Raw genomic sequence first — 24396 nt, 5'->3', positions numbered from 1 at the left:
ACACATTCTACCAATTGGCTATGCCACTCTCCCCTTGTATGTTTAACATTTTTAAACAATAATAATATACTATATTTATTATAATTTTATGAATATTTTTTCATTGAATGATTTATCATAGATATTTTTTCCATGTGAATTGATGATTTCTGCCTTATTCTTTGACAGCTTCACAAATACCATACACTAAATGAAAGGATTATAAGCAGCAAAATGGAAGAAAAGACAAATAAAAGAATTTAACTTGTTTACTTATCCAAATAGCAGGTCATTCTGCCTCTTACTGGAGTGGGTTTTGGAAATACCCAAGGCAAGGCCAGAATTTTCCTTAGGAATTAATTCTGGGTCTGTTTGAATGTGCTCTAAGTAAAGCTCTCAAGTTAGAGAGGACTAAAGAAACAGCTTGTTCACGGAAACATTTGATAGGGAGATTTACCAGTACCAAGTTTTCAGGTAAACAAAGTACTTAAAAGAAAAAGTATTGAAAGTGGAGAATATTTTTAATGTTTCTTTCCTTGATCTTTTTACTTTATCTATATATGTGTATATACACACATGTATTATTATAAAATGAGTTAACATATGCAAAATTGCTAACAAATCCAAGTTGATATTCATAACCTAATTTTTTTTCAGTAGTTTTATTCTAGGGTTCTTTATATAAATATTGATGTTATCAATGAGTTCCTATATTATTTTAAGTTTGTATTCTGTTTTAGTTTTAAAATACTTGTTCTTCAGGGATCCGATGTGATGTATGAAATTGAAGTTCCTGGCCCACCTACTGTTTTAGCACTGCACAATGGAAATGGCGGTAATCAGAGTTTCATTTTTCATAATCTAATAGGAAGAGAGTTATATTATTTAAGTCTAGATATTTCAGATTTTTAGTCATTTATATATTAAGTGAAAACGGGAAATTGTAGAAAGAGATAGTTGTCTTCTAACTTGCCAGTAACTAACAGTAATGAGTTATTGAACTTTAATTTTCAGTTTCCTCATCTTAAAATTAGTTGATGAGGAGAGATCTTATCTCTTATGATCATAAAATTCTCTGAATGTATGACCATCCTTCCAAATTAATTCAATTAATTAAAATCTGTCTTTTAGTATTTTTAAGTGAAATTTTTCCATGAAAGTTAATATATATGAAAATGTTTTAATTTTAAAGAGATATTATGAGTTATGGGATAACTGTTATATATTGATTTTAATTATAACTAGGTGACTCTGGAGAAGACCTTTTGTTTGGAACATCAGATGGAAAACTTGGGCTTATTCAAATCACTGCTTCTAGACCATTACACAAGTGGGAAATTCGAAATGAGAAGAAGAGGGGAGGTATGTTCTTCATGTAGATTCTGAAATTTCAGTGATTATTAAATAAAGTATCCTAAATTATAGTTTTCATTTTGTTTTATTTATTAATATTTATAGCAGATTTAGCAACTTACAGAGCCACCTCAGGTTTATTTACTATTTGTTTATTTAACAGGCCTACCATACTTTGGGTATAATGTTTTAAAGTAAGAAATGCTAACAGTAATTTATAGACTGATTTCCATCTGTAACATCAGTCTATGCTCAAATCTGTTTTTCATTGTTTGGTGTAGGGAGTTAATTAATTGGAATTTGGGAGTACTTGGTATGAGGCAAAGAAGTACCGTGGGTCAGGGAGTAGTCCTGTTTTCTAAGGAATTTATACCTTTCTAAGGGGAATTTATATCTGACTTGGTAGGTGGTGAGATGGCTACTTATAGGTACAGCATATTTATTCATGTGTTCCTTTATTCCTTCAACAAATACTTTTTATGGGAGAGAGAGGATAAACAAATGAATAAATAGGATAGCTTCAATTAGTCACCTGAAGAAAATTTAACAGAGTAATATGTTTGAGAGTGATGGGTGGAAGAAGGAAGGCTACTTATAGACTGAGGGATCATGGAAGGTGTCTTACAAGAGGTAAATTTTGAGTTGAGATCTGCTTTATAAGGAAATGAGTGAGTAGTGTAGGAGATTTAGGGGAAAAGAATGTCAAGGAAGAGGAAAAAATAAAGGCAGAGGAGTTGAGACAGAAGTAAACTTGATTCAGCTGAGGAGCAGTAGGAAGATCAGTGTGTCTCAGGGCATTACTGTGCCATGAAATCAGAGGTAGAGTAAAGCCAAATCATGTAGGTCCTTGTAAACCTTGGAAAAGGATTTGAATTTTAATCTAAGTACAGTGGGAAATCATTGGAGAATTGTAAGTGGGGTATGACATGACCTAATTTACAAAATCAAGAAACAAACAAAAACACTCCATAGAGAGTGGATTTGGGGGAAAACAGGTCAAAACTGGAGGCATGGAGTTTAGTTGGAAAGTTACTATTACAGTTATTTTAATTTACCCTCGTCTAGACCAGAGAAACCAATAGCCTGGACTAGGCTAATGATAATTGGAAATAGAAAGTAAGAGGTGATTTCTTTTTTTGGAGGTAGAGCTGATAAAACTTGCTAATGGGTTTGAAATGGAAAGTGAGAAAAAGAGAAGAATCAGAGATGCAGTCTAGATTTTTGGCCTGAGCGACTGGGTGGTATCATACTGAGAGGAGACTGGGGAAGGAGCATAATTGATGGGGTGTGATGAAAAATAAAGAATTTTGTTTGAGGCAGTGATAGTTACAGATGCAGCCTTACTGATGGGGTGTGGTTAAAGAATAAAGAATTTTGTATGGGGCATGGGAAGTTTGAGATGCAAATGGATGTTTAAAAAAAGAAGCTGAAGAAGGACTTGGATATATGAGTCTGGAGCTCTGGGGAGAAGCCAGAGCTGAAGATGTAAAGTTAGGGGCCATTACCATGTAGTAGATTTATATTTAAAGCCTTGGAAATGGCTGAATGTGGATGGAAAAGAGGACCCCTGATTATGCTCAAAGTTTTGTTTATTTGTTTATTTTCCTATTCTGGTTTGGCATATATATTTTTTTCATTCATACTTGGTATATACTTGCTACAATGTTAGTTTTATTAATAACATATCACTTATCTTTTTTAAAGGTATTTTATGTGTTGACAGCTTTGACATTGTGGGTGATGGGGTTAAAGATTTACTTGTTGGAAGAGATGATGGAATGGTGGAGGTGTATAGTTTTGATAATACGAATGAGCCTGTTCTACGATTTGATCAAGTAAGTTCATTTTTTAAAAAGAGTATATGCTTGTTATTCATTAAATAATTATAGAGATGACTATGATAGTTTGTGTTTTAATAGATGAAATGTATTAAAATTTTGTGTTTGGCTTTGACAGGATTACTGCTTTGATATTATCAAACTCTTCTCTAGGCTACTCTTATGTGTGAGTAATAGAGTGTTGCCCTCAGGCTAAATAATAAATCGCTTCTTCATTTGGTTTCTAAATATTGTATTTCCAAAGTATTAAATATTTTGCCTAAGTTTCTATAATACATAATAGACTACAGGAGTAACATTTATATGTTGGGGTAACGTAAATGAGACTGTGTTGTTTTAAAGCAATAAGGTTTTAGGAATAAATTTCATATTGTAAGACAACATTAAAAATATTCTTAAGTGGAAAGGGAAAAGAGCAATTTCCTTCTAGCCACCCAAGGTCCACTGTAAATGAATAAATACTAGATAAGAGTAATTTTTAGTTCACATATTTTAAGTGTAATTAAGCTTGTTTATCCCCAGGTACAAAGTCACATGGAGAAGCATTCTTGTATATATTGAATTTTCCATTTTCGTAAAGTGGTATTCTCCAGTCCAGGGTTTCCCTATCCTGCTTCAATGTGTGATATATTGAGGCTGTTTAACAACAAGCCACAACTCAGTATCAACTTTTCTTTCTTTGTCTAATTTCTTAATTAGTGGTTCCTTCCAGTACCAACTTTTACTGCAGATCAGTAAATACAGATGTTTTGGTGCATAAAAATATTGTTATATTGATAATATGGGGATTAAAGACATTATACAATTTACTTCCTAGATTTATTTCATATTTGTTCAATTTACCTTGGTATAAAAAGTCACCTTGCTAATGATGCCAATAATAGTTTAGGCTTAAAAGTGTATAATAATCCTATGTTGATAATCTCCTGTTTTTTTCTTATCGACCCCTGAGGAGGTTCCTGTTTAGACCCCACATCTCCTCTTTGACTTCTAGTCCAAACCTCAGTAATGACATAGCATGTCCCCTCCTCTGCTGGGTGAGACACTAAGAATTCCTATCTTCCCACTTTTCTGTTAGTATGATGATAGAGGTACCACTTTCAGGTTTTGTTAAGGCTTCAAATATGCTGCCTCATCTTGATTCATTATATCACTCTTTATAGTTTTCCTAATGAGGAGAAGTTCTCTTATCTGACACAGTCTGGACTGACAGTTGGTTAATTAAAAAAGTTAAGGGGCAAATCATAAAAAGACAATATATACCTACCTTAAACATCATATTTTAACTTAAACTTTTAAATATATATTCATTCACCAATATTTTGAGCAATGGCCAAGGCCTTTTTTTGGTGAATTCCCCTAATTGGTATTCTGTGATATTACTTCTGTGAACCATATCTGTACTATATTGTCTAGGATCTCCTGTTTTATGCTTATATGACTGTTTTTTTAAAATATAAGTTGAATTAGCTAAATCTTTTACAAAATACTTCTGCAAAAAGGTACTTAAAGTACATAAGAAAAATGAATTTCACTAAAATGTTGCATTGGCAAAAAAAAATAGCAGTTTTTTAATTTTTGTAACTTTTTCTGAGTACATTAGGCTAAATAAGATACTTCTAAGTGAGTAAAAGAGTAAAAGTTACAATAGTTACTTGATAAACCACTCAGAAACTGAGAATATGTGTGACTGTGTTGATTGGATAAAACATCCATCTGTAGTCAGATGGTTTCCAGTGTTTTGTTTTCAATAAATAGGAGGAGGACATAATCAGATGTCAGATGGTATATCATTAAAAACATTTTTGGTGGTAGATTTGGTGATTTTAGGTTATGACTTGGGAGATATTTAAACAATCAAGTGAACTTTCTACAACAAAATTTCTTTTATTTTCATCAATATCTTTATGGGACTAAGGTCGATTAGTGCTTGCATCTATGAAAATTAAAAATAGGAATTGAACTGACTCGCAATATATAAGAATACTCACTTGTGATACATGAATAATTTGGAAGGGAAAAAAGTCCCACTCATGAGATGTATTTCCTATAGAATTTTGTTTTTGTGGTTAATTATTATTTACTAAAACTCTTGATCAATTGTGAAATTCTAATAATTATAATGATAGAAATTTCTAATGCTTAGAGCTTTGTAGTCACAGAAGATTAAAAAAATTCAGTTTGTTTTGTCTTGGTTGCAGAGAAGTGTAAAAGAATTTCAAGCATATGAGTACATTACATTAAGATAAATGTATATGGGGGAAGTGGAATGAAAATAAAAGTTCAGGGAGAAAAAGGAGCAATATAAAATTTCCAACTGTTAAAGAAGAATTTGTTTTTCCATTTCCATCTGAAAAAGTTGGTTTTTCTCCATAGTAGCAAATTCCCTAAACGTTCCATATAAGCTATTATCTTTATTCTTCTAAAAAACTATTTGGAGAAAACACATGAGAGGTGGTCTGTGGAATTCAGATAATAAACTAAATGTACTGAGAGTTTTGCTTATGTAATTTTTTAAAAAAATGACTAGACTATGTAATTTTTTAAAAAATGACTAGTAGTTGACTACTGTAGCCAAGTGGTACACAGATGTACAAATCATTTTCAATCTTCTTTCACCGAATTAAAAAGCACTGGAATTTTCTGCCATTTGTGCAGGATTTTTACCTTTCCAATATCAGTGTCTGCACATAATAAATATTCAAAAAATATATGTTGAATCTTGGCAGACAGGAAAATAAGTTTTGTGGCTTATTTTAACATATCTGTGCAATTTTATTGATGACATACTTGATCTTAAATTTATTTTAGACATTGTCTGAAAGTGTCACATCTATCCAGGGTGGTTGTGTAGGGAAAGATGGCTATGATGAAATCGTGGTGTCCACATATTCAGGTAAGGTAAATGGTAATTAAGGTACTTGAAGAAAGAATTAATAATAAAAAATATAAATTTAATAATTGCTTTTGATGATTAATTTTTAAAAGTTTATTAGTAAGTCATTCCTACCTACAGCATTAAAAGCTTTATTGGTTAAAAAATGACAGTAGAAGTGGGTGTATTGATTTATATAACAGTTAATATTTGAATAATGCTTTTTAAGAATGCATAGTATATCTCTAGTATCTTTGAAAATAAAATGATATCCTTTGGTTTAAAAAGAAGTATTTCCTGAAATCTGTGTTTTATTACTGTGTATATTTCTTACAAAAGCTTGCTTGCTTTTGAGTAAGTCATTTTTGTATTTCCACAATAGTTATATGAGAGTTTCTTTCCATGAAAATAATTTTTGAAAGGCAATTATTATTCATCAGCTATTTTTTCATTTGCTAGAATATGTTGACTTACTCTATACTTGAAAACTAAAACTGTAAATTAAGAAGTGAAAGATTTTCTTTATCATAGTATTATATAGTATTTCAGACAAAACAAAAATAGTATCCAAAATGCTTAAGTAACTTTTTTGTGGTTTGAGTATCTTCCAGCTTGATTTCTTTTATGTTTTGTGTTTTGAAAAGGAGTAAGTCCAAGACTAAGTGAGCTGATGTTGGTGGACAAACGGGCATGTATATTGGGTTTCTTTTAACACTAGCAACACTTAATAGTGCACGACTGTAATTCCTCTCTGCAGGCTGGGTTACAGGTCTGACAACGGAGCCTATTCATAAGGAAAGTGGACCAGGAGAAGAACTAAAAATTAATCAGGAGATGCAGAATAAAATTTCTTCTTTACGGTAGTTTTGGATTTTTGTTTGCTTTATTTTTTTCATTTCATGAAGTGTGTGATTGTTTTTTTTTTCTTACTTATAGATGCAGTATATTTTACTGGAAGGAATTATACAATTAGTTTATCACCTTTTTAAGTGAAAATTAATCAGTTTGAGTAAATGAGCAGTAAGTGGTGATTAATGGTTTGGAGTTAGAATACACTTTTTGTATGTTTTATTCTATCTTGACTTTTTCTTAGAGCAAGAATTAATTTTTTCATTTGTTTATTATAGATGGTTGTAGTTTTTTTTTCTTAGACATTAGAAAGAAACCAACACAGCTGGCTCTGTTCCTCATTAATTCTGATGTTCACTGCTCCTGTGAACCCTTCTGAATCTATAACTTTTGCTTATAAGTATTCCTACTGGAGATGAGTAATGTTGACTCCCTTTGATGCAGGGATTGCTTTCATGGCCTGTTCAGTTTGACAAGTCCTGTGCAAAGGGACCCCAGCCTCTAGTAAAATTGCTTCATACAATGAAGAAATGGGAGTTGCTGAAACTTTTAATGACTGTTCTCCCTACTTCAGCCCTTGCCAACCTCTTGAGGGAGTGAGAGCTGATCTTTTTTGGTGGTAGTTGAGGGCTACAGAAGTTTTTAAGGCAGCAAAATGCCATAAGTACTAGTTCACTAAAGGTACACAAGAAGTTCACCACAAGCCAGTTCGCCAAAGCCACCAGGAGAGAAAGCTCTAATGTTCATGCAGGAAGGAATGCAAGTAGAGACATGACTACTATCTCACATCCTCAGTAAAATACCTCATATTTAGAACCAGGTCAGCGCCCTCCTGATTCCACTGGAATGTATGCTCAAGAGAAGCTTATGTCTGTTTTGTTCATTCAGCAACCAGATCATAGGTACATATAAAGTCACTCAGTAAACATTTCTTAGGTGAATGAATCTTTTCCTTTGTTCATCACACAGATCCCTTCCAAGCTCCTTCCCAGGCTTTTCTCCCTAAGCTGTGGCTGGCTAAGCCTCATTTGTTCTACCTCAGTTACTATTTGCTTCATTTGCATAAGGCCTTTCCCCTTAACTGGATCAACCCTAAGCAATGTCTGTACAGTTTAATCTCAGCAAAATCCTCTCCAACACTTGGTAGAACTTCAGCTGTACCACTGGCTTGTGATTATCCTTCTGGTCCCCCAAATATTCATACTCTGCAGCCTCCTCATTTTGTCTTTCTCTAAAATGTCTTACTGAAAGGTACATGTTTACTGATGGCACACATTTTGTTTCTTCTCATAAAATCTGATAGTTCCTCTCCCATACAGTCAGTTCTCTTCTGATTAGTACTATATGTAACTGTAACCAGATTTGTATGTTAGAACTGAGTATTTGCAGCCTGCCTTGATTCTTATAACTCTTTATTAATATTGCTGGTATGAGGCTGAGTAGATGTTTTAATTTTTAGATTAGAGATAATGAGAAATCATTTGATTAGTCATGCCAAAATTTTGTTACTATTAGTGTCATAGTTCTAACTCAATTAATAAAAATCCATTTTGCAGAAGTAAATGTCTCAAATTTTTGTAAACATTCTAAGGATGTCAGTGTTTATACTTATAGGTGACAAAATTGTGCATATTTTCTTTTAGGAGTGAGTTGGAACATCTGCAATATAAGGTACTACAGGAAAGAGAGAAATATCAACAGTCTTCTCACTCAAGCAAAGCAAAATCAGCAGTACCTTCATTTAGTGTCAATGACAAGTTTACATTAAATAAAGATGATGCGAGTTACAGCCTTATTTTAGAGGTGCAGACAGCAATAGATAATGTCTTAATACAGGTAAGCAAAATGTCTAATTTCTTTGTTTTATGACTAGATCTGTTTTGCTTACCAGTCATATACATTAATTATTGAAACACTTTTAGTTTTAGATCATGATTTGGGTGTTTATCTTAATCTTCCATTAGATAATCAGTTTGCACATAGATTATTTACATTGTAGCTTTACTTTTTATTTATCCTATATGTACTAAACAAAAGACTAATGGACTTAAGTTTCAGAAAGACTCAAAAAGGACATTAAGGATTTTGTTCTTTGGCTAACCTTTAGGAGAATCTTAACAGAGATGTAGCTTAGAAGACTCCAGTATTTATTATCCTTATTTGAACCCATTTTTCAGCTCAAAATACTAAAATAATAGCTTACAGTACAGCCTGCTTATTAATCATCAGTTTCTAGGAAGGTCAGTAGGTAAAGCAGATAATATCAAATGGTAAAATTTAGGGATAATAATGTATAAAATCATTTGTCAATATATTTAATTAATTTTTCTTTAAATAGAAGAGATTCAGGGAGTGGAAAAGGATAATAGTAGGATGAATGAAAGGCAAGCAAGATGGAAAACTCATCAGAAAATGAGAAAAGAATAAAGAGGAAGATGAAGACGAAGTTTTAAAAGATGTGAGGGAGAGATCAGATTATTAATTAAAACTTAAAGGCAGAAGTTTCTCTTAAGTAATGCTATCTCAAGAACTGCTGCATCAAACAATTCTAGGAGCACATAACACGTTGTCCTAGAAACTACCTCTCCAGGGGAGACAAAAATTGTCCCCTTTTTGTGTTACAGGTGAAATTAAAAATGATAAAAATGAACTGACATAATTGGAATAGCCGTATGATTATTTGCAGTCTATGGTAACATTTTTAGCGCTGACAAGAATAGGTAGGAAGATTATACTTTTAAGAGGAAGGTGAGAGATGAAATTCAATGATCTCTGATTAATCCAAATTAAAAAAAAATAGGTCACTATAGTACAACATTTATTCTTTATTATTTTCATTTTCTAGAAGTACGTATTAAAATACGTGTTGTGAAAATTTTTAGTTTACTATCTGAACCTTTTTTTCTTTTTTAATAATGACTGCAGAGCGATGTTCCAATAGATTTACTTGACGTAGATAAGAATTCTGCCGTTGTCAGCTTTAGCAACTGTGATTCTGAGGTGAGTAAAAAATGTTAGGAACTCTTCATGTGCTTTCATTTCTGTTATGCCATTTTGTGTAAAGCCTATAAATGCTACTGGGGTTTGATGTTTCTTCTTCAATATTTCTTTTCATAACCTTTCCCTCAAAATCTACTTCCTCTCTCTTCCTATCCTCAGATAATTCAGAAACTGGAGTGTTACCCTAAATTCCTTCTTTTCTCTCATCTGTTAAATCCAATTACAGTAGTTCCCCCTTATCTGCTGGAGATATGTTTCAAGACCCTCAGTGGATGCCTGAAATCACAGATAGTAGTGACCCCTGTATAATACTGTTTCTTCCAGCATCAGTGTTCTTGTGCTTTGGGGCCATTGTAAAGTAAAACATGGGTGACATGAACATAAGCATTGTGACACCGTGACAGTGGATCTGATAACAGATGGCTACTGAGTGACTGAATGGGCAGGTAGCATATCCAGCGTGGACAGACTGGACAAAGGGATGACTTATGTCTCAGGCAGGATGGACTGGGATGGCGCCACATCTCTTCACACTTCTCAGGGCGATGTGCAATATAAAATTTATGAATTGTTTATTTCTGGAATTTTTAACTTAATATTTTCAAACCACAGTTGACCATGGGTAAGTGAAACCTTGAAAAACAAAACCACAGATAAGGGAGGACTGCTGTAGTCGCTAGTTCCTGTCAGCTCTGCTTCCCTTGCTCTTATACATCTGCTGTGCTTCATTTCCATTTCTGTTAACTTTCCAGGCCCTCATCATGCTTGAACTACTCGTCCACTAGTTTCTCTGCCTCCAGTATTGCCTCTCAGCTCCAGGCTGTGCTGTACACTGCCACCAAACAGGCCTTCATAAAGTACAAACATCACTCTGTCATTTCTTTTCTCAAAACCTTTTAAAGATTGCTTATTTCCCAAACTGAATGTAAGTCTAGATTTCTCACTGCAGCATAAAAAACTTTCTGGAATTCAGCTCCTGATTACATCGCCAACTTAATCTCTCACCAGCTGCTACCTTCCCACCCATGCACATGATTTCTGCCAAACTGAAGTTCTCAAAATTTTTTGACAGTGCTGTACAGTTTCACACATCCCTTCATTTGAACATGATCTGTTCCATCTGCCTGCCTTTCTTCACTTTTTTTAAATTGACTCTTGCTAAATCTTTATTCAGCAGACATTTATTGAGCATTTGCTATGTGCAAAGCACCTGGAATGAGACTATGTCAGAGCTTCTGGATGTGCTTTCTATAGCACATCTTTCTGCTTAGTACTAGACTGGCAGTCTTGGAGTTCAGTGTGGCTCCTGAAGAGAATTAATCATAAAGACAAGGTCTGGAGTAGCTGCATTGGAAAAGGCAAGCCAGAGCAGGAACTGGTGGCTGGAGTTGGCCAAAAAAGGGAGGGATAAAAAGAACTGGTAAAGAACGAAGTTGATAGCTTAATATATTAGGGAATAATTTTCAAAATAATTTCAGAGTGAAGCTCTTTTTTTTTTTTTGGATAAAAGATTTCATAACAGTTGTATTATGTTATCATATATGATTTGTCATCCTTTTTGAGAATAAAACATGAAAGATCAAGACCTACATTTTTATGATTATTTAAAAAATCAAGTTAATATAAACTTAAAATCTTTAACAACTAAGTTACTGTGAAAGATTAACCTGTTTATATCACTGCAGGATTCTTTGAAATGAGTATCTTACACTAATTTACAACTTATTTTCTAGAATGATGGTTTTAAAAAAAAAACTGGAGATTTCAAGTATATACAGAGGGAGAAAGAATAGTATAATGACCTCTGGGTGCTCATCACTAACTTCAACATATGGCCGGTCTTGTTTTATGCTCTTTACCCTCTTCCTCTCCCTCCCCCATCCCGAACGTAATCCTAGACATTTTATCTCTTTTAATCTATATGATTTTATCCATAAATACTTAAATACATAAGATTTCCTTTTAATTGGACAAAAATATTTTTATTTTTAAATTGATTAATCACCTGTGCTTAATGAGTTTAAATGATCTGAAGTAAAAACATTTAAATGTTTTAATATTAGCATTCACACTTTATTTCTTCAGTTATTGATTAAAAGTAAGGAAAGAGCAGTACATGAAAATTTCATGTCAAATAGTTCCTGTTGCTTTGTCTGCTTTTGCAATTCATGCACCCAGATATACTTTTCTGTTTTTAGTAGTTTATTATTCAATTTCAAGAAGTTACAATACTTGAAGTAACCTCTCCAGTTTTATTTAACAAACATGTATTGAATATATGCAGTATGCTTGGGATTGTGCTAATTGCTGGGAAAACAGAGATGAGGTATTTCTCAGTTGTCTATAAGTATGTGTGAAAGTCAAATACATTCACACCAAACATTGATGTTTTTGCCTTTATAATATTAAGCATTAGGAGTTTGCACTGTCAATTAAATTTTTGGAAAAATAGTATTTTAAAACATTACTGGAGAGATTCAAGATGGTAAGAGCATGAGCTTTAGAGTCTTAAAGATACTAATTTGAATTCTAATTTGATTACTTACTGGTTTAGGGGAAATTTACCTAACTCTTCATGCTTCAATTTCTTCATCTGTTAAAACTTATTTTGTAAAAATTACCACATAGGGTTGTTCATAGGAATAAGCATAAAGCACATAGCACTGTGCCTCCCAAATGATAGGTGCTCGGAAAAATGGTAACTCCTATTATTATTATTATTGATGGTGTTATTATTGTTAAAAACATGGATTCACCCTTTTCCTCAACTTTGAATTCTTCCTAGTCAAATGACAACTTTCTTCTTGCCACTTACCGGTGCCAGGCAAATACCACGAGGCTGGAACTCAAGGTAAAAATGTTTGAAGTTGCCTTTCCTTGAAAGTATAAGCTTTCTTTTTCCTTTGGTAAATTTTGCAACAACATATGATATCATTTTTCTGCATTAAATTTCCTGAAATGAAGCGTATTGGAATAATTTCTTTTGAGTGACCATTGAACTAGGTTTTAATTCAGACCAAACCACGATCTCTGCTATTAGCACTCAACCAATCACCTGCTCTAAAGTTACCAATTCTAAATTTTCTCTAACTGGAAATCTTTTTTCTAATTTTCTTTTATGGAAAATTTCAAACATATGTAAAAGTAATGACATCGGCTTCAGCAGTGATCAATTCATGACAATCTTGTTTATACTGTCACTCTCCATTCCAAATTATTTTGAAGTAAATACAAGATATTTTATAATTTTACTTGTAAATATTTGATACATATGTCTAAAAGATAAGAACTCTTTTAAAAATATAACCTTAATACTATTATTACACCTAGGAAAAAGTAACAATAATTCCTTAATATTGTCAAATATTTGGTGTTCAGATTTCAGTGATTTTTTTTTTAGTTTGATCCAATCATGATTCAAATAAGGTAATTTCATTATTGAAGTCTCTGAGCATTTGCCCTATATTTTTCTATTATCTGAATTTTTCTGATTGCATTCCAGTGATGTCATTAGCATCTATTCCAGTGAAAAAATCTCTGGTTTTCTTTTGCAATCTATAATTTTTATAAAAATTAACTTATATAATTAAATATTGATTGTTGCACACATATCTATTTTGTAGTGTGACTTTTTTTTAAAATTTATTTTTGATATACTTATGATCCAAAAATTAAGGACTAGAACTTTTTTCCTGGTATTGCTGATGTTCTGAGACTCCAAGTATGTTTTTTTTCAAGAGAGATGCTGTTACACAACAGTATTTTCACATCAGGTTTAGGAAGTTCCAGTTAAAATGTAATTTTTTTTCTGAACAGCTTACTATAGTCTGCATAAGTCACCTTTCATATATTTTGAAAGAAAGATGGAAAACTGGGACACATTCATTTTTAAAGGAATATACTCAGTGTATTTTATGTAAATTAATTAAATGTTTTAAATTACATTTTCACTGAGCAAGATTGTGCCAATAAATTAGGAAGTAGGCCTAAAAACATCAAAAAGGTATGCTCTTTTTTAAATTGGATACAATAATTTGAAGTTCAGAGTAAAGAATAAATGCCTGAAAAGAGCCAACAAAACTATGAAAAAGAAGAAAAGGTGGAACTTACCTTGCATATGGTAAAACATACTATAAAATTACTATGATAAAAACAATGTAGGGTATTTACAGGGCAGAAATAAATAGATAATGCAATAAAATAAAGTCTAAAAATGGAACCCCACACATATTTATGGAAATTAAATGCATGGCATTTGTATGTAGGAAAAATTCTATTAAATCACTATTTTTATTTAAAAATTGACATTGGCACAATTGACATTTGTCTGGAAGAAAATCAAGTAGATTCTTATGTCATATATTATAAAAAATAAATTCAGATGAATTAAGTACCTAGTTATTTTTAAAAGGAAGGAAATTTAGTTGTCTTTTAGATAATGGGTGACTATCAAAATACAAAGACTGCCTATAAGTTGCTAAGAAAGAGTACCCAATTAGGAAAATAGGTGAGGAATATGGATAGGCAATTCACAGAAGAGGGATTCAAAGTAGCAAGCTAACAAATATTAAAAGATGTTCTCCCTCATTATCCATTAGCATACTCAGAATAACAAAAATCAGTTTCTGCTTTGTCTAGCAGATTGGCAAAATTTTTTAAAGAGCAGTATCACCAGGTGACAGGATAAGGAAAAGGACACTCTCAATCATAGCTGAAGGAAATAAAATTTGTTAGGGCCACTTTGGAAAAGCAATAAGGTCATAGCCCCATTTGGAGGAATCGATTTCATAGCAATAAAATGATAGTATTGTATACACGATGTATGTATATAATTAACTGAAACATTACTTGTTGAGGCAGAAAAGTGGAACCAAAGTGAACACTCAGTAATCGAATGCTTGAATAAAAAGCTGTTTATCCATTCCATGGAATACTACACAGCTACGATAAAGAATGAGTTGATCTATTCCTATTAACATGGAGCAAATTCCATGAAAAACACAAAATGCACATAAAAATTTCTATATATGTATATATATTTTTTATCTATAATGATATAAATATGAAGAAAGATATGAAAAGAAACATACCTGTCTGGTGTGATAGGTCATACAATAGAGGGAAGGTACGGGTGAGATGGGAGTGGGAGGGAAGTGATAGTATTAGGAGAGACAGACATAAGGGGGAAAATGTGATTATTAGAAATTAAAGATGTTTATGATATAAATAGAATTTATCCATGTGAAATTATATATTTGTTTTTGTATACCTGCATAGAGCAATGTATGAAAGGTTAACTACAAAATAACAATAATGATCATCTCTGGGTGGTAGGATAACAGGTAACTTGTATGTTTACCCTAATTTTTCTTTATTGTTTAGAGTTTTAAAATAATGATTATGAATTATACAATGAGAAAGCATTATGACGTTTTATTGTGGAAAAAAATTATGTGTAAGCTTACCCCTGAAAAGAAAATTCTAAATACAGCTTTCCCAGATCTACTTTTAATTTTCTATTTGTATTTTTTTTCCTTTAATCTTTTCTCTCTTCCCATTCAGAGCAATATTTTCAGTGTAACATTTGCAAAAAAATATTGCTTTAAATTATGATTTATGTTTCCCATTTAGGTAAAACATTAACTTTTTTTCCACCTCACCTGCCAGGAAAAGTATGAGTTGATAGATTAATTAGATTAGAGAAGCTGCCTTTGTAATACAAGAGGTACTAAGTCCATCTCATGAATTGGAACATAGAGGAGCTAGAAGAGGGGTGGGAGGGAGAAGCTGAACCACTTTCTAACTCCTCTAAAATTAGGTCTTCAGAGTTTCATGAATTAGAGTTTTCTGTGTTGTAAATACTCAGGATATCCAACTAGCCATATTCAAAATAGCTCAAAAGAATTTCCTAATTCAAATATGTCATAATTAGATTATGAGTGTGCTTCTCTATTTTCATAGAAAGTAAAGAATTAAGGTCTTGGAAACATGTTTTCCTGTCAATAGATTTTTATAACAGCCATATCTTATAATACCCCCATTTCTGAGAAAATGAAGTATGAGTTATTGATTCAGCTCTTCTACAAACATGTCTAAATTTTAACCATTTGTATGTGACTCTTATATAGTATATTCTACACCTATGTTTTTATGTGTAATAAAGTGATATGTGGGAATGTCTGTCTTTTGGAATGACATAGCATTGCTAAGTGTAGACAAATCACCTAAAATATGTAGTGGGGATAACTTTTACAGATGGATTAATTTTGCTTTTGATTGCCAAAATCTTTAAAATTTTTCTTTTATTATATGGTAAAAAGTACTTGTTTAATAGAATGTCATTTTTTTCCTTCCAAGTATTACAGAAGAGATTAAGGGTTAAGTACCTGTGTTGAGAATTTTAAAGATAGCATTTATGTTACTGGATTATTCTTATTTTCTTTCTTCTTTTGTGTTGAATCAGATTCGCTCAATTGAAGGCCAGTATGGAACACTTCAAGCATACGTGACTCCAAGAATTCAACCCAAAACATGTCAGGTCCGCCAGTACCTTATCAAACCCCTTTCACTCCATCAAAGAACTCACTCTATTGACCATGACAGGTAGGACAAAGGAGGGAGAAGTTTATTTTCAGAATATTACATGATGCAGATAACCTTGTTTTTTATATTAATAGTGTAAACTCTGGTAGCTCTTGGTACTTTAAAAAAATTAAACATTCAAATGCTATGTACAGGTTTCCCTGCTATCCAAAAGTAGAGTGTTCCTGTGAAACTTTTTTTGGTAAGCTAAATTGGCATGTATCAAAGAAGCAGTTACTTAGGACATGTCTGGCTACTTCAAATAAAGCACAGATACTGACAGACACAGGTCAAAGTTGTGGGGGCCTGATGCTGAGATGCTGAGTGTAGTTCCTTGAGAAGGAGTTTTGTGAGGCCGCTCTCACCACTCAGGGAGTGCCACTTCTACAGAACAAATGCTGACACTATTTTTGATTTTTTTTTTTTTTTGTAAAAGCAAAAATCCTCTTTGGATTTCTTTTGGTTAGGGAAAATGGGTACTAATATAGGCCCTTCATAAAAGCAAAGTGGTATAAAATGAACTTTCAAAAAGCAGGGGATAATATATACCTGTATTAATATTTATAATAGATATAAAATTCTTTGTCATCTTTTAGAGGCTGGTTTGAGTTGAACTCTCCTATCTTTCTCATATATTCCCATTCTGAGATCAGTAGAGTAACACTTCTCTGTCTCAAACACCTATCGTGAGTAAATACTGTTTAGCATTTGAGTTCTTCGTGAACAGGACCTTATTGTTCTGTTTCACCTCAGGGAATTAATTATAGAGCAGCTGGTTGTGATAGTCCCTGTTATTTATGACATCCATTCCAGCTTAAACATCCTCCTAGCTATAGCTTTTCGCTTTCTTTCCTGCAAAGGAGATACCATGGGCTTAAATGAAGGAGAAGGGAAAGAAATGAGCAATTATGGAATACTGTCCCTGTGCCATGTGTTGTGCTAGTTGCTTGGGCATCATCATTTAATTCTTACAGCAAGACACATAGTAATGTGTCCATTTTACAGACGAGAAATGGAAGTTTAGAAAAGTAAATAACTTGTTGATATAAGAAACAGAGCTAAGATTTGAGGCCAAAGCCTATGTTTCTTCTGTTACAGCTTGTAATTTTAAATATATGTAATTTAAATAAGATGTAAGGAGAAATGTTCTGAAGGAAGATTTTCAGAAAACATTAAAGAGAATAGATTCTTTTGGTGGTGTCTTCCTCCTTAAAAGTCAGAGTTGTTAATGGAAGTAGAGTGGTGTGCCGGAAGGAACAGCAAATGGAGAATCAGGAGACTTGGGTTATAATCTTATATCGGTTCCTACGTGACTTTGGGGAAATAATTTAATCTCTCTGGGCTTTAGTTTTCTCATCTGCAAATGAGAGGGTTGGTGTGGATGATCTCAAAAGTCAATTCTATTCGGTGTCCTCTTAAAATTCCTTCTGAATTCCATAAATTCACATTTTCTTAACTCTTTATAACTATCCATTTGATTTATTTTAAATCTGTTTCCTAACCCTTTGTGTGTATGTGTGATTTTGCAAGACAGAAAGTATTATTCCATATCCTGCAGGATAGAAGTTATTATTCCCTAATTTGCCCAGTGGTACATAGCTACTAAATAATGGAGCAAGGTTTCACTTCCATGTCTATCTTATTTAAAAGCCTAATTCTTTGTCTTTACATTATGCTGATTCTTTCCTTAAGGAGATTCTTGTGTAAGTATGTTTTGTAGTTTGTATAGTAGAAATACTAGATGAACTTTTAAAAAATGAAATCTGCCTGAGTGAACTGAATTGTATTTGGAAAGCATGTTATAATGAAAACAAGCTATTTATGTCACTTACCAGAATATTAAAAGTGTAAGAATAGATAAGCATTCTTTTTTTTTCATGAAATCAAAATACTTATCTGATGGGTAAGATTAATCTGAGAAAAATCAAATGGATGCTTTTATATTTGTAACTGCTGTTGCAGAATTCTGTTTGTTAATGTGTTGAGTACATATAATCCTTCCATGTATTCCCACACACAAATGTGTACTTCTTCTGTTAAATTGCAGACCCATGAATACACTGACTTTGACAGGCCAGTTCAGTTTTGCTGAACTTCACTCCTGGGTGGTGTTTTGCCTGCCTGAAGTTCCTGAAAAACCTCCAGCAGGAGAATGTGTGACATTTTACTTTCAGAACACCTTCCTGGATACGCAACTTGAAAGCACCTACAGGTGAATAAAGCTTATTACTTGTTCACAAATGTTTTTATACAAATGGAACTTCTAAATTTTCATATTTTGAGGCAAGAATAATTTTCAAATAATTTGATTGAAAAACTATACTGCTCAAGAGAATCTATTGAAAAACAAGTAGAATAAATGGGTTTAAAAAATAATAGAATAAAGATGAATATGACAGATTTTCTTTCCCATTCTCAACAATAACCAATTAGAAAATAAATTGTTTAAAAAGACCCTTTCACTGTAGCAATAACAATAACAAAATATCCATATAAAATCTGTAGGGATATTCTTTATTAGAAATATGTAGAACTTACATGAAGCGAACTATAAAAGACTTGATTAAATGGAGTAATATATTCTGTAGTGATCAATATGAAGACATTGTAAACATGGCAGTCCCTCCCAAATTGATTCAAACATTTATGCTAGTTCCAATTAGAATTCCTAATGAATTTCTTTATGCAAAAGTAGGAAATGGCTCAGAACTTGAGAGCTTAGAACTGCAGGCCTTTCAATCTACCATGTTACGAGGTGGAGGTCATTATTATTCTATACTCTTCTCAAGCTCCAAGTTGCCCTCCTGCCCCCTTCACTGTCACTCCCTGCTCATCTGTCATAGGCTCCCCTAGTTTCTGTTTCTGAATACAGTAGCGGCTGAAATTTCTTTCTCCTTTGTTCTTTTTTTCTGAATGTGAAATGACCTACTTCTTGGGTAAGGCTGATTTCTCTAGTCTGCGTTGAGTTTGTACCCTCATACTTCTTCAAGTTCTTTACATTCTCATTCTCTGTATCTGTAGGTTTTGTTTGTTTGTTGATTTTTTTTTAAAATTTTGTTTTTTTGTAAGGGAAGAGGGCTTCTTAGCCTCTCTCTGTCTCTTAACGATTCTTTCCCTAAGTAGTTTATCGAGATAGTCTACTTCCTGCTTCCTAGCTGAGACTTCACCATGCTGAGTTCTGGAAACAGCAGTCATCATATTATTTTACCTCTGCATGCAGCCTTTGGGGCCAAGAACTCTCCAGAAATCTAATTGGTTTTAGCATCAGTTCTGTGGCAGTGTTTCACTGTGCCTTCCAGGGGATCTTACCTGTGTCTAAACCTGCAATCATGACTTCTGCTTTGAAGTACCACAGTGAACCTCACTGTTTAATCATGGCAAACAGTTAGACAGGCCCCTGGCATATTGTGTATTTTTATAATAGCAAACCTTTGCTTTTTACCATTCTGTGTCCTTAAATATCAAAACTCTACTTATATTTCAAAGCCCAACTCAGTAGCTACATTTTTGAAGACTTCCTTTCTTTTCCATAGCATTTTATTCTTACCTACCTTAGATATTGTTATTTGCTTGAAGTATATAATAATTTTTATGTAAGCTTATCTGTAAACTAGACTCTGCTTCTGGGTAGAGTTTATTTCTTAATTGTCTTTGTATTTAACCTCCAAATACGTAACATATGGCTTTGAACATAGTGATATTCAGTGTTTTTTGGGTGCTTGAAAAAAATACATATATATGGAAGAAGTATGGAAGTGTGTGCTTTGGAGGCAGACATACTTAGGTTTGAATCTTGACTCTGTGACTCATCAGCTATTTGACCTTAGCTGGATTACTTAACTCTCTGAGTTTCATTTCTCTTTTCTGAGAAATGGAAATAATGCACTTACTTCATTGAACTGTGATAATTAAAGGAAGATAAAACATGTAGTGCCAGGTACTCTACATGTTTAATGTTAAATATCAGTTAAAATTGAAGACTAGTGAAAAAAATCTCATTATCTCTAAAACATAATTGGGATCAAAATAAGTGTGCATTATTCATCTTTCTAGAAAAAAGAATTAGCATTTGCCTACAGCTAGTCAATATAAAACCAAATGAAAAGGCAACACTGAATATATGAAAGTTGGTATGTATTAATTAGGAAAATTTTGGTTATCATGAAAAGGAACCAAATGCATGCACTCCTAACCAAGTCAAAAGAATTTATTGGCTCATATAGCTTGAAAGATTAGCAGTAATCTGCCTCAAGCATAACTGGATTAGTGGTTTAACTGATGTCATCAAGACTTTATCCCTTTCCATTGCCCAGCTCTATTTTTGTCTTTTCTTGGCTTTCTTATGTAGTGCCATGGGGCCCACCAGCAGCTGCATCCAGCTTTACATCTTTTCAGCCACCATAGAGCCTCTCTTTCCCACTAGTGCTATTAAAAGTCCCAGGATTGAGTATCATTGTTGAGTTGTGAACCACTGTGGTCAGGGGTATGCAATATGCTGCTAAAATCTTCCTCCTAAAGTCCCAGAAATGGGGTTGAGGCCAGTGCCAGTGAAACTTTATAGTTTGAGAAGGGTGAGAGACAAAGAGAAGGAGGCATTCCCTAAAGAAAAAGAAGGGTCCTGTGAGATAAGAAGTGGCATTGGATCCTGGGCATGGAGGAACAGATGTTACTCTTAGGTTTGATATCAACTTAAGTGTCAAGTCATGCTGTAATTATGTGATTACATCAAAGAAAAACATACTTACATGTAAATAAGCCATTCTAAATGCATTTTATATACATAAGTTATTGAAAATTTTATTAGTGAAAATGAAGGAAAATGTTATTTTAAATGAAGGACTTATATAAATTATATCTTTAGGGGTCATATATCTAACATCTTTTATTTAGTTTTACAAGTATGTTCAGAACTTAAATTAATATAACAGTAAAAGCTTACATGTTTAAATACATTTTATATTAATAATGAGATATGTCTATAAAGAAATCTAAAATCAACTGAAATCTAAAGACTAGTACTAGTTACAAAATATGTATTAGTTGGACATATTTGTCAGATGTATTTCCTTCTAAAGCTGTTCTTTTAAAAAATATTAATTTTATAGAAAAGGCGAAGGAGTTTTTAAATCTGACAACATTTCTACTATATCCATCCTAAAAGATGTGCTCTCTAAAGAAGCTACAAAAAGGAAAATTAACCTCAACATATCTTACGGTAAAAAAAACCCAACCAAACAAAAATGAATCTTTTTTTATGGGTTTTTTTTTGTTTGCTTGTTTTGTTTTGTTTTGTTGTTTTTGTTACAATAAGAATGTTTCTAATCATAGTGACTTATCTAATTCTGCCTGGCTCAACTTTTTCCAGAGATAAATGAAGTATCAGTCAAACACACATTAAAGCTAATCCACCCAAAGCTGGAGTACCAGTTGCTTTTGGCTAAGAAAGTGCAGTTAATTGATGCTTTAAAAGTAAGTATGTATGTTATGGACTCATGATCATTATTTTGTTGTGATGGGATTTCTAAAATTGTAAAGATTTTAAAGTTTTACCACTTTAAATCCACTTTATACTGGATTGAATTTTGAACTTTAAGGTACTTCTGTTTTTAAATAAGGAATTGCAGGTTCATGAGGGAAACACAGACTTTCTGATACCAGAATATCGCTGTATTCTAGAAGAGGCAGATCACCTACAGGAAGAATACAAAAAGCAACCTGCACATCTTGAAAGACTCTATGGTTAGTGGACTATTCTAGAATACCTTGTTATATTTCTTTTCTACTGGCTATTTATTCAGGGTCACGTGAGAGAAGCTGGGCAGGAGGAAACAGGCAAAGATTACAGCATCATGAACCAGTAACCAATTTTTTGCACAATATATTCATTTTGTTGAGTTAATTTTGATGTTTAATGTTTTTACTTGGTAAAAAGCAAGTAAATGTTAAGAAATGGAATAAGTGTAATGCAATGAATTAATCTATATATATATATATGAAGAAACCTGGTGTGAAATGAATATAACTTATGAAGTATTACAATTTAGGCTATATTTCACACAAATAATTTTGAGGTATTGTTGCTGTTTTGAATAACAAAATGCAGCATTTAACATTTTTTAGGTGAAATTTAATAAGGGCTGTACACATGCAATGTCAATTTACAGTTCAAAACATTTTGCTTTGGTGGTGATAAGATGGGAGTTTCACAAACTGTACTGAAAAAGCAAGAGGGAGACAGGGGAGGCAGAGAAGGAGGGAGGAAGGAGCAGCTTAAGAAAAAGATTTTTTTGAAATCTTTACATGAGACCTATTGTGTATAGCATACCCATTTATTTATAACATCTTTTTAATCAGGTGAGATATTTAAACCTAATAACAGCTCTGCAAGTAGATGGTGTTATCTCTGTTTTTCACATTTTTTAACTGAAATCTGAGACTAAAGAATTTGTTGTCACATAGGTAGTTAGTGGCAGGGCCTTCACTGAAACCTGCTTGCCCCAAAATGCATGCTTTTTGCACTACGCCAAGTCTTCTAGAAAGTCAGTTGGTATCATCAGTCCATATTGATCCTTAAGCCTACCTAATGAATATATTTTATACTCAGAGACTTGCTCATAAACTATAACAATAATATCTACTATCTTAATATTTACTGTATGGCAAGCACATGATCTTTTATCCTCACAGCAGTTTAGAAAATGGGTGGTAGAGAATCTCCATCTCTTGTCACTAATTCCAAAGCCCAGGAAGCTTTGAAATTAAAAACTTTTTTCATAAATCATTTGGCAATAAATCTGACTTGATCTGAATTAATTTAATAACAAAATCTCACTTAAACTGATACGAAGTTATTTATAGTTTTTTAATTCCACTTAGCATGAATATTCATATATTTTATTGCAGAAATGTTATCAGATGCTGCCACTCACTTTCCACAAGTATTATGCCATATATATGGTATATTATGGTATATTCTTTTTATTATCTTTCTAAAATATGAAAAATTTTGAAACACATCTTGCATCAAGGGTTTTGGATAAAGGATTGAATTATTCCCACTATACATATGTGAAACTCAAAAGTGAAATAATTTGCCCAGATCTTTGACTCTAGAAATATTTTCTTTTAAGCCAAACCCTAAGAATGGTCAACATATAGATGGGATATTTTCATTCAAATAAAACTGTTGTGAACAGTCTGTCAACATTATATCAAAATGGTCAGATTGTTGTGATTTTATATATACCAATAGCAGTTCAAAACTGGCCAGGAGTTGATTGTCTGAATTAATAGCTTGTAACCAATTGTTAAGAGGATTATTAGCCAAATGACTTATATTTTGAAACTTGCCTTAAAATCCCCTAAAATAAATATTTTTAATGCATCAATCCTTTTAGGTTTGTGTGTGTTAAATAATGGAATTATAGGTCCTTAGAAATAGATTTTCAAGCAGTCACTTTCATTAAATAATGTGTCATTACTAAAACTAATCAATGACAGGAAATTAATATTTTTTCTTTATAGGCATGATCACTGATCTTTTCATAGATAAGTTCAAGTTCAAAGGCACCAATGTGAAAACAAAAGTGCCTCTTTTACTGGAGATTCTGGACAGTTATGACCAAAATGCATTGATTGCTTTCTTCGATGCTGCATGAAATATAAACGAGGTAAAGTTCCAAAGAAGTTGTCTGTTTAAATGAGAAATGTTAAAACAGAATTACAGACTATCTTTACATTCTTTTATTTCATATGCTTTTTAATATCATCTAAAATATGTGAGATACAAGTTTTTTTAGTAATGCTTTTTTTTGACAAGTAGAACTTTTTAAAGATAAAGAGAATGTTTATTTTTAAAACAAAAGTGGAATGATTATAAGGAATTTTAATGAATTTTTTCAAGTGGATGTTTTAACTTTT

The 24396-nt window shown here is 32.6% G+C and overlaps 1 protein-coding gene across 2 annotated transcripts in view; it reads left to right on the top strand.

Annotated features, from left to right (window-relative positions):
• BBS7 (Bardet-Biedl syndrome 7) overlaps positions 1–24393 on the top strand; it is a 35393-nt gene extending 11000 nt beyond the window's left edge. For both annotated transcript variants that reach the window (XM_032462700.1, XM_032462706.1), the window contains 14 exons: positions 742–814; positions 1225–1341; positions 3037–3167; positions 5982–6066; positions 6803–6905; positions 8538–8730; positions 9820–9894; positions 12680–12745; positions 16358–16497; positions 18524–18688; positions 21582–21691; positions 21842–21945; positions 22092–22215; positions 24001–24393. In XM_032462700.1, coding sequence (XP_032318591.1) covers positions 742–814; positions 1225–1341; positions 3037–3167; positions 5982–6066; positions 6803–6905; positions 8538–8730; positions 9820–9894; positions 12680–12745; positions 16358–16497; positions 18524–18688; positions 21582–21691; positions 21842–21945; positions 22092–22215; positions 24001–24134 — 1620 coding nt within the window. In that variant the 3' untranslated portion in view covers positions 24135–24393. The remainder of the gene's footprint in view (positions 1–741; positions 815–1224; positions 1342–3036; positions 3168–5981; positions 6067–6802; positions 6906–8537; positions 8731–9819; positions 9895–12679; positions 12746–16357; positions 16498–18523; positions 18689–21581; positions 21692–21841; positions 21946–22091; positions 22216–24000) is intronic.
• Positions 24394–24396: the final 3 nt, after the last annotated feature.

Source organism: Camelus ferus, chromosome 2 (genome assembly GCF_009834535.1).
Source record: "Camelus ferus isolate YT-003-E chromosome 2, BCGSAC_Cfer_1.0, whole genome shotgun sequence".
NCBI lineage: Eukaryota > Metazoa > Chordata > Mammalia > Artiodactyla > Camelidae > Camelus > Camelus ferus.
This window is presented reverse-complemented; position numbering and strand designations above follow the sequence as displayed.